The sequence below is a fragment of the Alexandromys fortis genome, unplaced genomic scaffold (genome assembly GCF_014885135.2).
Source record: "Alexandromys fortis isolate MF-2015 unplaced genomic scaffold, M_Fortis_MF-2015_v1.1 scaffold_26, whole genome shotgun sequence".
In the NCBI taxonomy this organism is placed as follows: Eukaryota; Metazoa; Chordata; class Mammalia; order Rodentia; family Cricetidae; genus Alexandromys; species Alexandromys fortis.
Window position 1 is genome coordinate 12,997,018 of NW_026067894.1, and position 12,302 is coordinate 13,009,319.

At 50.0% G+C, this 12,302-nt stretch overlaps 1 protein-coding gene across 1 annotated transcript in view; it reads right to left on the minus strand.

Moving 5' to 3' along the window:
* The window catches only part of Csmd2 (CUB and Sushi multiple domains 2), a 549,310-nt gene that overhangs the window by 106,216 nt on the left and 430,792 nt on the right, over positions 1 to 12,302 (minus strand). Inside the window, exons 27-28 of the mRNA XM_050156211.1 lie at positions 4,901 to 5,092; positions 1,049 to 1,187 (exon numbers count right to left, since the gene is read on the minus strand). Of these exons, the coding sequence (XP_050012168.1) occupies positions 1,049 to 1,187; positions 4,901 to 5,092 (331 nt within the window). The remainder of the gene's footprint in view (positions 1 to 1,048; positions 1,188 to 4,900; positions 5,093 to 12,302) is intronic.

The window sequence follows — 12,302 nt, forward strand, 5'->3', positions numbered from 1 at the left end:
GGAGCTCCTACCACGGGATGGATGGTGGCCGGCTTGGAGAGGTGGGTGTGTACCGGATTGGAGGAGCCAGATTCGGAAATTCAGACTGGCTTACAAGCAGGAGAGATTTAGTAAAGGATAAAGAAATAAGGGACCTGTTTGGTTCTTTGATTTTAAGATGTCTGTAGGAGAAAGTACGTTGGAAGGCTAGTCGGGACAGAGCGGCCAATATAAAGACTAGAACACCATTGTGATGGAAGACAAAGGCTCAAGCCAGGCAGGGGCAGAATGGAGGGGAAGACACGTGGGAGTTTGCTGGCATAGGTCCACACATACAGTGCCCAACTCAGGCCACTGTTTCCCAAAGGGCTGCTCACCTTGGTTTTTGAGACAGAGTTTCTCACCAGCCTGGGAGCCCCAGAGAGATGCCTATCTCTGCCTCCCCAGTACCAAGATTACAAGCACGGGCCACTGTGCCCAGCCTTTTAAATTCAGAGTCTTGGGTTTGTATGGCAAACACTGACCATACAGGCCAGGCTGGAGGTTTGGTTTTGTTTCAATCAGAAATGTCCCTAAATGGACTGTCAGGGCAGCAGCCAGGCTTTAGTGGCTCCGGGTGCCCCTAGGGGTAGGAAGCAGGATAGGGCAGATCTATGGAGACTTGCTTGAGAATGGAACAGAGGTGGGGGGCATGGGTTAGGTGGAAAGGTCTCGGAGATCTTCAAGGCATCAGGATGGAGGGAGGCCCTGGGGAGAGGACACGCAGTGGGGGAAGGGAAGGGGGACCCAGGTGGGGCTTTTTTTTTTTCAGATTTTAGTAACTCCAGAAGTATCAGAGAAAGAATGTTAGCCGCTTCAGAAACTATTGCAAAGATTCTGTTGACACAGGGCCTGGGACAGAGAAGGCGGCCAATGCCAACCCTGGACACCCCGTCCGTCTCCATCTCTGTCTTACCCCTGGAACTGAGAACTCTGCCACACACCCATGAATACTCACCTGAGCACCCAGGTCCTCAACCCCCTAGCTTCTCAAAACCCCTCGGTCTCCCACCCTGGGGAAGGTACATACATGTTAAATACCAGGGCGATGACGTAGTCCGGAGAGACGGTCACTTTCCAGTCACACTCCTTGCCTGGTGGGTAGGGTTCTGGGTAGTTTGGTGACAAGATGACTCCCGATGGCCCCGTTAGGTCTCCCCCGCAAGGAGCTGAGGAGAGAAGACGGCAAGGGTAAGGTTGTTCCCGTTACCTGGCCACTTAAAAATGGGTCATTTTATATTATGTTCATTTCACCTCAGTCAACAATAATATTATTGTTGTTGTTTTTATGGTTTGAGACAGGGGCTTATGTAGCTCAGGCTGGTCTCTTAATTTGCCATGTAGCAAAGGATGATTTTGAATTCCTGATCTTCCTGCCTCTGCCTCCCACGTGCAAACAGCCAAGTACAGGTGGTTTTGCCACCACACCTGATTTGACACGATGCTGGGGATTGAACCCAGGGCTCTGTGCATGCTAGGCTATCCCTCTGCCAACAGAGCTGCATCTCCAATAAGTTATTTTAAATAAATACCAGGTTCTTCCTTGCTGTGACCTAAGAGAAATTACCTAACCTCTCTGGCCTTGCATCTGTTCCTTTCGTGGTGAAAAGAGGTGATGTCTCTCCTAGGAGGGTGTCTGTGATGCTTAATGGAGAGGTTTCATGGTCAAAATGGTGTCGTCGTGGTCTGTCAGGCACATGAACTACTTGGCATCTTCCCTCTGTCTTGTGTTCAGAATTCAGGAGTCCCTCAGGGGTGTTCACTGCATCTGTCTGTGATACAGGATATCACAGGGAGCAGCGGAAAACACCATCACGCTTGCCTGCCAAGCACTGTGGGTCTCCTTGGCTGCCAGTTCTGCTGGCATCTGCTTGGAGCCCACATGCCTTCCAGCCTCTCAATCTCCTTGCCTAGGGATGAGTATGCACCTCATCAGAAGCAGTGTGCTCTGGTTCCTAATGAGTCCACAGTGGCCACCCTCTCCTAGACTGTTGGGCTTCTCAGCAGATGGGGAAAGGTGGCCAAGAATCCACCGAGCTACTTTCCCAGGGGCCTTCTTCAGTCTCTGCAGGTCCCAAGCAGCTCCCTGCATCCTGGCCAGTGATTATGTGGTACACGGTGTTGAGTAGAGCAGATGCTGGGAGCATAAGGAGTCAAGAGCCAAAAGCTGGTGGAGACTGGATGATGGCTTCGATTGGAAACCAAGGGCACTACCAAAGTTGGTAGTGGATGGCGCGTCTGTTAGAGTGCAAGGAACTGTGAGAGGTGACCAGAAGGCACAGGATAGGCAGTGACCAGAAGGCACAAGGTAGGGAGTGACCAGAAAACACAAGACAGGAAGTGACCAGAAGGCACAAGATAGGCAATGAGGTTACAGGAAGGTGGGGTCTGCGCAGGTGTTGGGGGGACAAAAGTATGTAACAGAGGGTCAAAGTGGGGGACCAAGGAGTAGCTCTTGGCTTGTACTAGAGCTGAGTTGTTGTGTTGCTTAACACATTGCTGATTTGGTCAGCTCCCACAAAGGTGTCTGAAAAGGGTAAAGTCCCCAGTCAGGCCCCAGAGGCCCTAGCACGGCTGAATGTTAGCCTGGAGGACTCATGGAGAAGGTGTCTTATCCGTGGAAAGACTCATCCTATGAACCATGCCGAGCCCGGAAACGCTTGAGGAGAACTGTCACCTCAGATGACGTGTCCACTCACTCGGTCTCACTGACAGTCCAGTGAGCTGGGGATGAGGATGGAGGGCAACTCTCCTGGATTATACGCAGAGAGGCCCAGAGAGGTAGAGTCATTTTCCTGGTCACTCTGAGACTCAAGCCTGCACTTCCTGCCTCCATAGTCGGCCTCCTCCTCTGGACTTGAACTCAGGAAGCCGGAATCCAGAGCCAGAGCTCTAAGCACATGTGCTGATTTCGCTGTGATCCTGGCTAGCACGGCAGCCAGCACAGACGATGCTTGACAAATATTTGCTTGCTTCCTTTGTTTTTCTTCTGTAAGGCAGGGCCATCAAGGCCAGCGAGCTCCATTCGTGGCAGACTGCCAAGGAGCTGGAAATGAGGGGCTTATCACTGGGATTTCCAATCTGTTTGTGAGAAGAGGCAAAGACATTTATTCCGTAGCCCGAGGAACACTCCCGGGGGCTGTGTGTGGAAGAGTGCGCAATGGAAGCGGAATTAACCTCCTGCCCTACTCGGTGCCCAACTGTAGCCCGCCAGCTCAGCCCAGCACAGACCTTCTCTGGGGCATGCCGGTGTGGTACTTATTTTCTGGAAAGTATACTAGAGGGTCATAACCTTAGGGGACAGGGGACTTCGGAAGGGGCCATGGAGGCCTCTGGATGCTTCTCCAGCAGAACCACCGCCCCCAGCACCGCCAATGGGATTCTGGCTCAAGGAGAAGAAGGGAGCCCAAGGATTTGAAATAGGAAACCAAGAAAAGAATTGTGGGCAGAAAGAAAAGAGACAACATTTGATGAGGTGAGGGCTGGGTGTGGTGGCACTCCCTAATGCCACAGGGAATATTATTTTCCCTCACAAGTGAGCATCCCAGGCTGAGCTGAACAATCTTTCTGAGGCCACTGAGCCAGTGGGCGGCAGATCCTCTCCTGTACTTGGGTTTGACTGTCCCTGCAAACCTGCTTCCCAGCACTGAGCCCAGCTAAGCCCATTTCCACCCAGACAAGGGATTCAGTGTCTCCCTTTCAGCACCAGGCCCCAGAACCGGGACCAGAAAAGCTAAGGCCTCAGGTGTCAGGGAGGCACTCCCACGGAACCTTCCAGTGTGGACGCAGCTGGGAGAGGTCACAGGCAGTCCCCAAATCTATCTCTAGCAGATAGGAGCATGGATGGTGGGAACGGAGAGGCTTTCTGTTCAGCCTGCTGTGGGCGGGGATCTTGGCTCTTGTGTTCCTTCGGAATGCAATTTGGGACAAGATATCCAAATTTGTCTATTTCAGTTTCTGTAGCTATAATGAGGGAACGGTGCTAAATTCAGAGAGCTGCAGGGAAAAGCTAAATGGGGTTATCTAAGCAAATGTCTAGTGTGAGCCCGGCACATGTACAGACTCAGAGGCCATGGGTTCTCTGTTTTTCTAAGTCCACCTGCCACCCACCTGCCATGGGCACAGGCAACGACCAAGTTCATTTTACCCAGGGGGAAAAAGAGCCACAGACATGTAAGCCCCTGGGACATGTGGGCACCTGGGACATGTGGGTAGCTGGGGCATGTGGGCACCTGGGACATGTGGGCACCTGTGGCATGTGGGCACCTGGGACATGTGGGTAGTTGGGGCATGTGGGCACCTGGGACATGTGGGCAGTTGGGGGTTGGCTGCTCTCTGTCTTTCCTTGCCACCTCTCCTTTTAAGTCTCCCCACCCACCTGTCTCAAGTAGCTGGAGGCAGGATTATAGATTCCCCTTCCTTTGTAAGCAAAGTTACCTTGAGCCTTTTCTTTTTAAAGATTTTTTAAAAGACACAGGGCAGATCTCAGGAACCCCAGTCCAGCCAGTCAACAATTCCTTAAGAGAGGGGGAACAAATGTCTTTCCTTTGTCCCTGGGATCTGCTATCTTCTGGCCTTGGGTGACTAACCCATCCCCCCTAGACAGATGGGACAGGGACAGAGGGACAGGCTTGCAACTCTCTGAGGTAACTTTTGAAAGTGTAACATTGGTAGTGGCGTGTGTGTGTGTGTGTGTGTGTGTGTGTGTATGTGTGTGTGCGCGTGCCTGTGAGTGTGGTAGGAAAACTGGGTTTTCTCTACCATTCCTCTGTTCTAAAGCGCCTGGCCCAGGCTCAAAAGGCAGGTGCCTCCTGTGTGAAGGAGCCTGGTGCCCACAAGCCCAAGACTGGAGGAAGAAGCAGGACCCTCAGCTGCTCTGTACCGATGCACGTGGGTGGGCTGGGCTGCCAGAAGAATCTGTTCTCGATTCTAACGCAGTTGATCTCCGCACTCCCCTGCAGCGCGTAGCCTGGGTCACACTGGAAGACCGTGGAATCACCAGCTTCCCAGCTGTCGCCGCTCCGACTCCCGTTCTGCGGGACTCCAGGGTCGTTGCAGGATGTCGCTGTGGACACTGAGGCAAGAACACAGAAGAGGCAGTGGGGCTGATTCAGTGTCTGGCAGCCAGCAGACTCACGTCTTTCCAGCAGTGCTGGCTGTCACTGCCCTCGCTAGCCATCTCCACTGTCACCTCCTCGCTGCTGTTATCAGCGGTGGCTACGACCGCATCCTCCTTGGCCCTCCTTGCTACCATTGCCTCCACCAACATGCCCCATGGACGTCACTGTCACCCTTGGACCAATACCTCACCATGAACATCATTTATAGTCAGCTAGCACAGTGGTTCTCAACCTGTGGGTCTCGACCCCTCACAGGGCTGCATATCAGACTTTTACATTACGATTCATAACAGTAGCAAAATTACAGTTATGAAGTAGCTATGAGGATAGTTTTATACGTTTGGGGTCATCACACCATGAGGAACTGTATTAAAGGGTTGCTGCGTTAGCAAAGTTGAGAACCACTAATCTAGCAGGAGGTATACTTGTTAAGCCTGGTTGGACTGTTATGACTGCAGAAATGAAGTTCGTTTTCAATAAAACATTGTTACACAAAGTTTTGCTATCTCGTTTCAATACCACGGATCTGAGCAGAAGGGTTTGGGAAAGTTTTGGAGCTGGCCTGCTAGGGTGCTGAGTCGTTTCTTGCAAGGGACACAGGGAACTTGCTGAGGTCAGGCATCCCCCCTATGGACCCTTTAGTCCTGCGCCACATTTAGGGAAACATTAGCTATTTGTAGCCAGTGGCAGAGCAGAGCTCAAAATCAATCTAAGCAGCTGGGCCGTATTAAAAACTCAGACAGGGGGCTGGGCAGATGACTTGGTGGAGAAATCATAAGGACCAGATGACCCTTGGGAAAACTGTGTGGGCATGGCAGCTGGCCTGTGGTCCCAGCTCTTGGGAAGTAGGCTCATGGGATCTCAGAGATGAGCTGGCAGGCTATGCTGACCAAACTAGAGAGTCTTGGGTGCAGGATTCTCAGCAACCAAAGCATAGCATAGTCCAGGAAGATGCCGGTGGCGGTTTGATTAAGAATGGCCCCACAGACTCATGTTTGAACTTTTGGCCCGGAGGGAGTGGCACTGTTAGGAATGTGTGGCCTTGTTGAAGGAGGTGCCACTTTATTGGAGGAAGCACGTCACTGTGGAGGTGGGCTTTGAGGTCTCATATATGCTCAAACCACGCTCAGTGTGACAGTTCACTTCCTGTTGCCCGCAGGTCAAGATGTAGAACTCTTAGCTACCTCTCCAGCACCATGTCTGCCTACACGCCACCATGCTTCCCACCATGACGATAATGAAATAAACCTCTGAAACTTCAAGCCAGCCCCAATTAAATGTTTTCCTTTATAAGAGTTGCCATGGTCAAGGTGTCTCTTCACAGCAATAGAAACCCAACTAAGACAACACCCAACGTAACTCTGACTTCCATACCAAACAAGACATGCATACATACATGAGAACATGCATCTACACATACATGCCACACACATACACATACATAAAGCAAAAAAAGGCTCAGCAACTTAGGAGATGGTTGTGATCAGGTACTTGACCAAATTTAAAGGGGACTAATGTTTACAAGGCAAGAACTGAATTGAAGGGCAGAAGGAAGGAATCAGCTAATAAAGGAATGAATGACACGTGGGCAAAGGTGGCCCGAGAAAATGCAGCAGATGTGGTGGCTTAACAGAGGGCAGAGAAAGAACTCAGGCAGTCCCCATACCCCAGCTGCCTCCCCAGCCCAGAGGAGACAGCAAGGCCTTCGCAGCATGCGCTCTGCCGATCCCAGGGACTGGAATTTTCTGGAGGCCCTGTGGTTTACTTACAGCTCCCTACCCCATAACTTGGAAATTTTATTCTATATTCAAACAAAAGAACCCATTTGGGCCTAGAACATACAATTCACATTGGTTTTTACACAAAAGCATGAAGGCTCAAATAGATTCTCCACAGGCTATGCCTTCCAACCCCCTGGGGAGAGGCAACCATTCTGTCTTGTCAGCAGGAGCACTCCAGTAGAAATGACCACCGAGTGGCAGCCCAGGAAACCTGTCACCAGTGTCACCCGATACAAGATCTGGGATGCAGTTGACAAAACTACAGCGCACAGGCAAATCTGCCTCTGAACTTAGTTCCACAAATAAAGTTTTACTGAAACACAAGCAATGGTCACGGTGTCCACCTCTGCCTTCATGCTTAGAAAGAAGAGAGGGGATTGCAACGGCAAGCCATGTGGACCACAAAGGCTGAAGACTGTAGTCTTTGGCAGGATATGCTCCAGAAGCCCCTGTGTGGAATCTATTTCTCTCCTCCTTTTCATGCCCCTCTCCCTTTGTTCCTTCATTCATTTCCTCCTCCCTCCCTCCCTTCCTACCCCACCCTCTCACCTTTGGAAAGAGTGATCCGAGAGTTGAATCTCAGGCCTCTCCATGCTGAACAAACACTTCACCACTGTTCTGTTTTGAACGTCTTCAGTTTTTAGCTAGGATCTCACTAAGTCACACAGGTGATCCTTGAGTGTGTCCTCTTCCGGCCTCTGCCTCTCGGGTGACTGGGATTTACAGCCTTGTGCCGCCATGCCCAGGTGACATCCTACCTCAAGTCCCCCCTCCTCTGGTGATGCGTCCTTAAACACACTCCTTTGTTTTATTCAACTTCGAAGATGTCCCATCCCTATGCTCAAGCCATATTTCTTAAAATCTCCCCACATCATCCCCTATATACCCCACCTCCTATTCATAGGACCTTGCACAGCTGCTGGTCCTTCTGCCTAGAATGACCCTTCTATGGCAGCTCCACCGTGGGTTTCTTGACATTCAGCTTTCAGCTCTATACCACATCTTATACAGGCTTCCTTCATCCCCTTTTCTGGGCTCACCCCTAACTTCCCCCATCATATCCACCAGGCTATCCTGTTCAGTTCTTGTTCCGGCACAATCTGTAACAATCTGGCTAATATACTTGTTTGCCTCGCCCTTGTCTATCACTCGGGCGTCTCTCTGCCAACAGAGACAATTCTGCTCATCACGATATCCCCGGGGTACTCAGTACTCAGCACACGACCGTGCTCAGTAAATATTTGCTGGATAAATGAACGAATGAGCGAACAGATCATCGCCGTTTGACACTCGCTGAACTTATTTATTTAGAAAGTCAAATAAGAACCGTCTTCTGCCTTCCCAATTAAAAGCAGACTTAGCTTTCATCCCCAGGGTCACGGGGTGCTGTATCCATGTAAATGATTGTCTGAGAAAAAAAAAAAAACAGCTCCCAGTTTTGGCCACACTCAGAACGGTTGTTTATATGGCAGACAACAGAAGTGCAAAGATTAAGAATTTGGTTTGGGAATCAGACACATGGATTCGGGTCCAGGCTCTGCTACTTAAGAACTACATGACCTTGTATGGGAAACCACACAGCCTGTGCGGTCAATATGGATTAATAATGGTGTCTGTGGCATCGTGTTTCTGTAAAACTCTAAGAGATCATCTAGGGGGAGCTTAGCTGTTGCCTGCTCTGTAGATGGCTGAATCGGGCTGCCCACTCACCTCTCCGGGTTCTCATTTTCGCTGTTGAATGCTCCTGGATTTGAGCAGCTTGCCAAAGCCTCCAGGGAAAGGCTAGATCCTCCAGGTACTGACAGGATGTTAGATGTTACCTAGTCGTGTTTACTTAATAAAGCCAAGCTTGGGCTAATCATCCCTGGTATTTCTGCCCAGTCCCTCATCAAACATGCACACTCACGTTCACGTGTGGTAAAGCCATTCCCTCTCCCAGGGGGAGTTCTGGTATTTGCTAACTGATGGCAGCAACGGGAAAGGTGACCTTTCCGGAACCTTGGGTATGCCCAGAGCACTGGGGCCGGGTTGTCACGGCCCTTTTGGAGTCCAGGCTATGTAGCTGGGGTTACTTTGATCAGCATACGATTGCCAAAGGAAACACTGACATTGGGGAACCCTTCTGTTCATGACTTCATGCATTTGAACACCTGCTGCAGACACATCCTCCAGGGAGTCTGAGGGGTCTGACATAGCCTTCATAGTTTATGATGTACGATGCCAAGGAGGTGCCACTGCAAGACGGGCAGGAGGGCTGGAACTAGCCGGTGCTAGAGAAATGGAAGTGAGATGCTTGAGGGGGTGGGGAGGGCAGAGGTTGCAGTAACTTATTCAGAATGGAGATCAGGACAGATCCTGATTTCTGCGAGTTGGGCAAGGCACGATGAAGCTGTGTGAGTGAGGCTTAGCGGGAAGAGGATGCCTGGGGACCGTCCTGCGTGCCTACAGCGAGGACACAGAGGAGGTCAGATCATGTAAATCTGTGGGAGACTCATCTACAATGGTGGGTCTTTTGTCGTTTTGTTTTAAGCCGTCTCCGCGAGCTCGGGCATAGTCAGAGAAAATGCACATGCGCTTTAATTACTCATGCTGCTCCTTCCCCGAGAGAGTGCCCGGGAGTCTCTCTCTTCCACATTCTCCTCTCTGTATGCTGGGAACCTTTCATAGCTTCTATTGCTCATCCCAGCAGTTGCCAACGTTTGCTCCATCAGATGCCAGTCTCCTGAGATGGCCTCAAAAAAGTCATTCATGGCCAAATGCATTCGGAAACTGTGACCTAGCGCGCATGTTTTGAATGTATGAATGTGAGCATACCAAACGCTCTCAGGAGCCGCGTTAGTGTTTCAGATAATCTGCTTAGGTTTGCCTCAACCAAGCCTCTTTCTAACACGACTGGATCCCGCACAGTGGTTCTTTCTGGACCTATTAACATTCCATGGAATTTCAAGAATAGACTGGAGCCGGGCGGTGGTGGCGCACGCCTTTAATCCCAGCACTTGGGAGGCAGAGGCAGGCGGATCTCTGTGAGTTCGAGACCAGCCTAGTCTACAAGAGCTAGTTCCAGGACAGGCTCCAAAGCCACAGAGAAACCCTGTCTCGNGTGAGTTCGAGACCAGCCTAGTCTACAAGAGCTAGTTCCAGGACAGGCTCCAAAGCCACAGAGAAACCCTGTCTCGAAAAACCAAAAAAAAAAAAAAAAAAAAAAAGAATAGACTGGAGATGCCAGGCTAGAAGACTGAACATATGTTATGAGGACAAGTTCCAACTCCCGGTGTCCCTCAGGATCCCGGAAGGACTTGGCCCAGGCATCCTCCCAGCCACGGATACTCAGATCCATGACACTTAAGTCCCTTGTGTGAAATGGTGCAGTTCTTGCATATAACCCCTGTGGTCCCCTTGTGCATTTTAAACCATCTGGAGATTACTTCTAATACCTAATACACGACATGCAAATCACTATTATCCTAAATTGATTGGGAACAATCATAAGAAAAAGGTCTGTGCATGTTCAGCACAGATGTGATTCCCCACCCCAAAAATTTTTGGTCCAGGATTGGTTGAGTCCGTGGTTACAGCACTTCAAATACAGAGAGGGTCAGTTATAGGATGGAAAGTGGGAGCTCCCAGAAACCTAACCAGATCTTGGAGACTCCCCTTCCTCCCACACACACGGTGATAAATGCTTGTCTTCACAGAGAAGAAAGACGTAGGGATGAGCTGGAAGTAGGAATGGACATCTTGCCACAGTCTCATGGGCACCTGGGGCTGATCTAGCTAGGGGGGGACTGTGGAGACCAAACCACCTGTCCCAGAGTCACACAAACACCCCACCCTGCACAGCAGACAGAGGCGATGGTGATGCTGACAGCTGCCTTATGGTAAGTGCGGGCACAAACCAAGGCAGACTCAGTTGCTCCGGAAGTTGAGAGACAGGAAGTTCAGGGATACTGCGTCTGAGCAGATGAGTCTTTTTGGGACTTGGGTGTTTGAGAGTAGCCCATCTTGGGGGAGCTCTTTGTCATGCGTCTCTGTAATGGCCAATGTCATGCACCTTTAACTGAACTGAGATCACCAAAGCCACTTTCATGTTTGGCTTCCAGTCCTTTCTAAGACCTGCATTCAAGAAAGAACCAGAGCACGTGGTCTGTGGTATCAATGGCCCACACCAGTGCGCATTGTGTCTTTCTTCGTCACCTCTCTCCAGTCACCCCGAGGAACCACTTTCTACTGCAGGAGCCACTGCTTTCTCGCACTGTTCTTTGCACCTGGGCTGTGCTATTTTCTCCCCTCCTGCTCACTGGGGTCCACAGAGCCTCTGACGTCCATCTTGGTGGTACCTTTCCATGGCACGATATCCCATCCTTCAGACTCTTTCATTTCCTGAGTTCCTTCTATTCATTCTTCAGGCATGAGTGTGGATAACACATTTTCTAGAACATTTTCCTTGATGCTCATGGCTGATGTAGGTGGGTCTGTTTTGTGTCGATTTCATTGGTTAAATAAAGAAACTGCCTTGGCCCTTTGATAGGACAGAAAATTAGGTAGGTGGAGTAAACAGAACAGAATGCTGGAAAGAAGGGAAGTGAGTCAGATGCCATGGAACCAGCCACCCGGTCAGACATGCTGAATCTTTCCCGGTAAGCCACCACTTTGTGGTGCTACACAGATTATTAGAAATGGGTTAAGCAATATGTAAGAATTAGCCAATAAGGGGCTGAAACTAATGGGCCAGGCAGTGTTTAAAAGAATACAGTTTGTGTGTTGCTATTTCGGAGCATAAGCTAGCCAGGCGGCCGGGTGCGGGGCAGCAGGAATGCAGTCCACTGCTCCTTCTACACATGGTGACCTCAGCAGCATGGATTTCTTCTCCACTCATGCGCTTCTAGGTTAGAACCTGAGTGTCTCTTAGTCTGTCTGATTTCCCTACCAGAGTAAGCTCAGCAGCATGCATGGAAACATTTTTGTGTGCACTCAGGAGCACGTGTGTGTGTGTGTGTGTGTGTGTGTGTGTGTGTGTGTGCGTGCATGTACCTGTGGAGGCCAGAAGCCAACCTCTAGCATTATACATTGTTCCTGAGGAGCTGTCCACCTTTTTTTAAAAATTTTTATCTGTCATCTATCTATCTATCTATCTATCTATCTATCTATCTATCTATCTATCTTTTGAGGAAGAGTCTCTCACTGGCTTGGATACACCAACTAGTCTTGTTTAGCTGGCCAGTGTATCCCAGGTATCCATACTGAATGGCAGCTGTATGCTACCATACCTGGCCTTTTACTTTTTTTTTTTCTTTTTTACAGATTTTGGGATTCAAACTTACGTCTTCATGCCTGTGTGGCAAGCACTTCACTGTATAAGCTATATTTTTTATTTTTGGCTCCT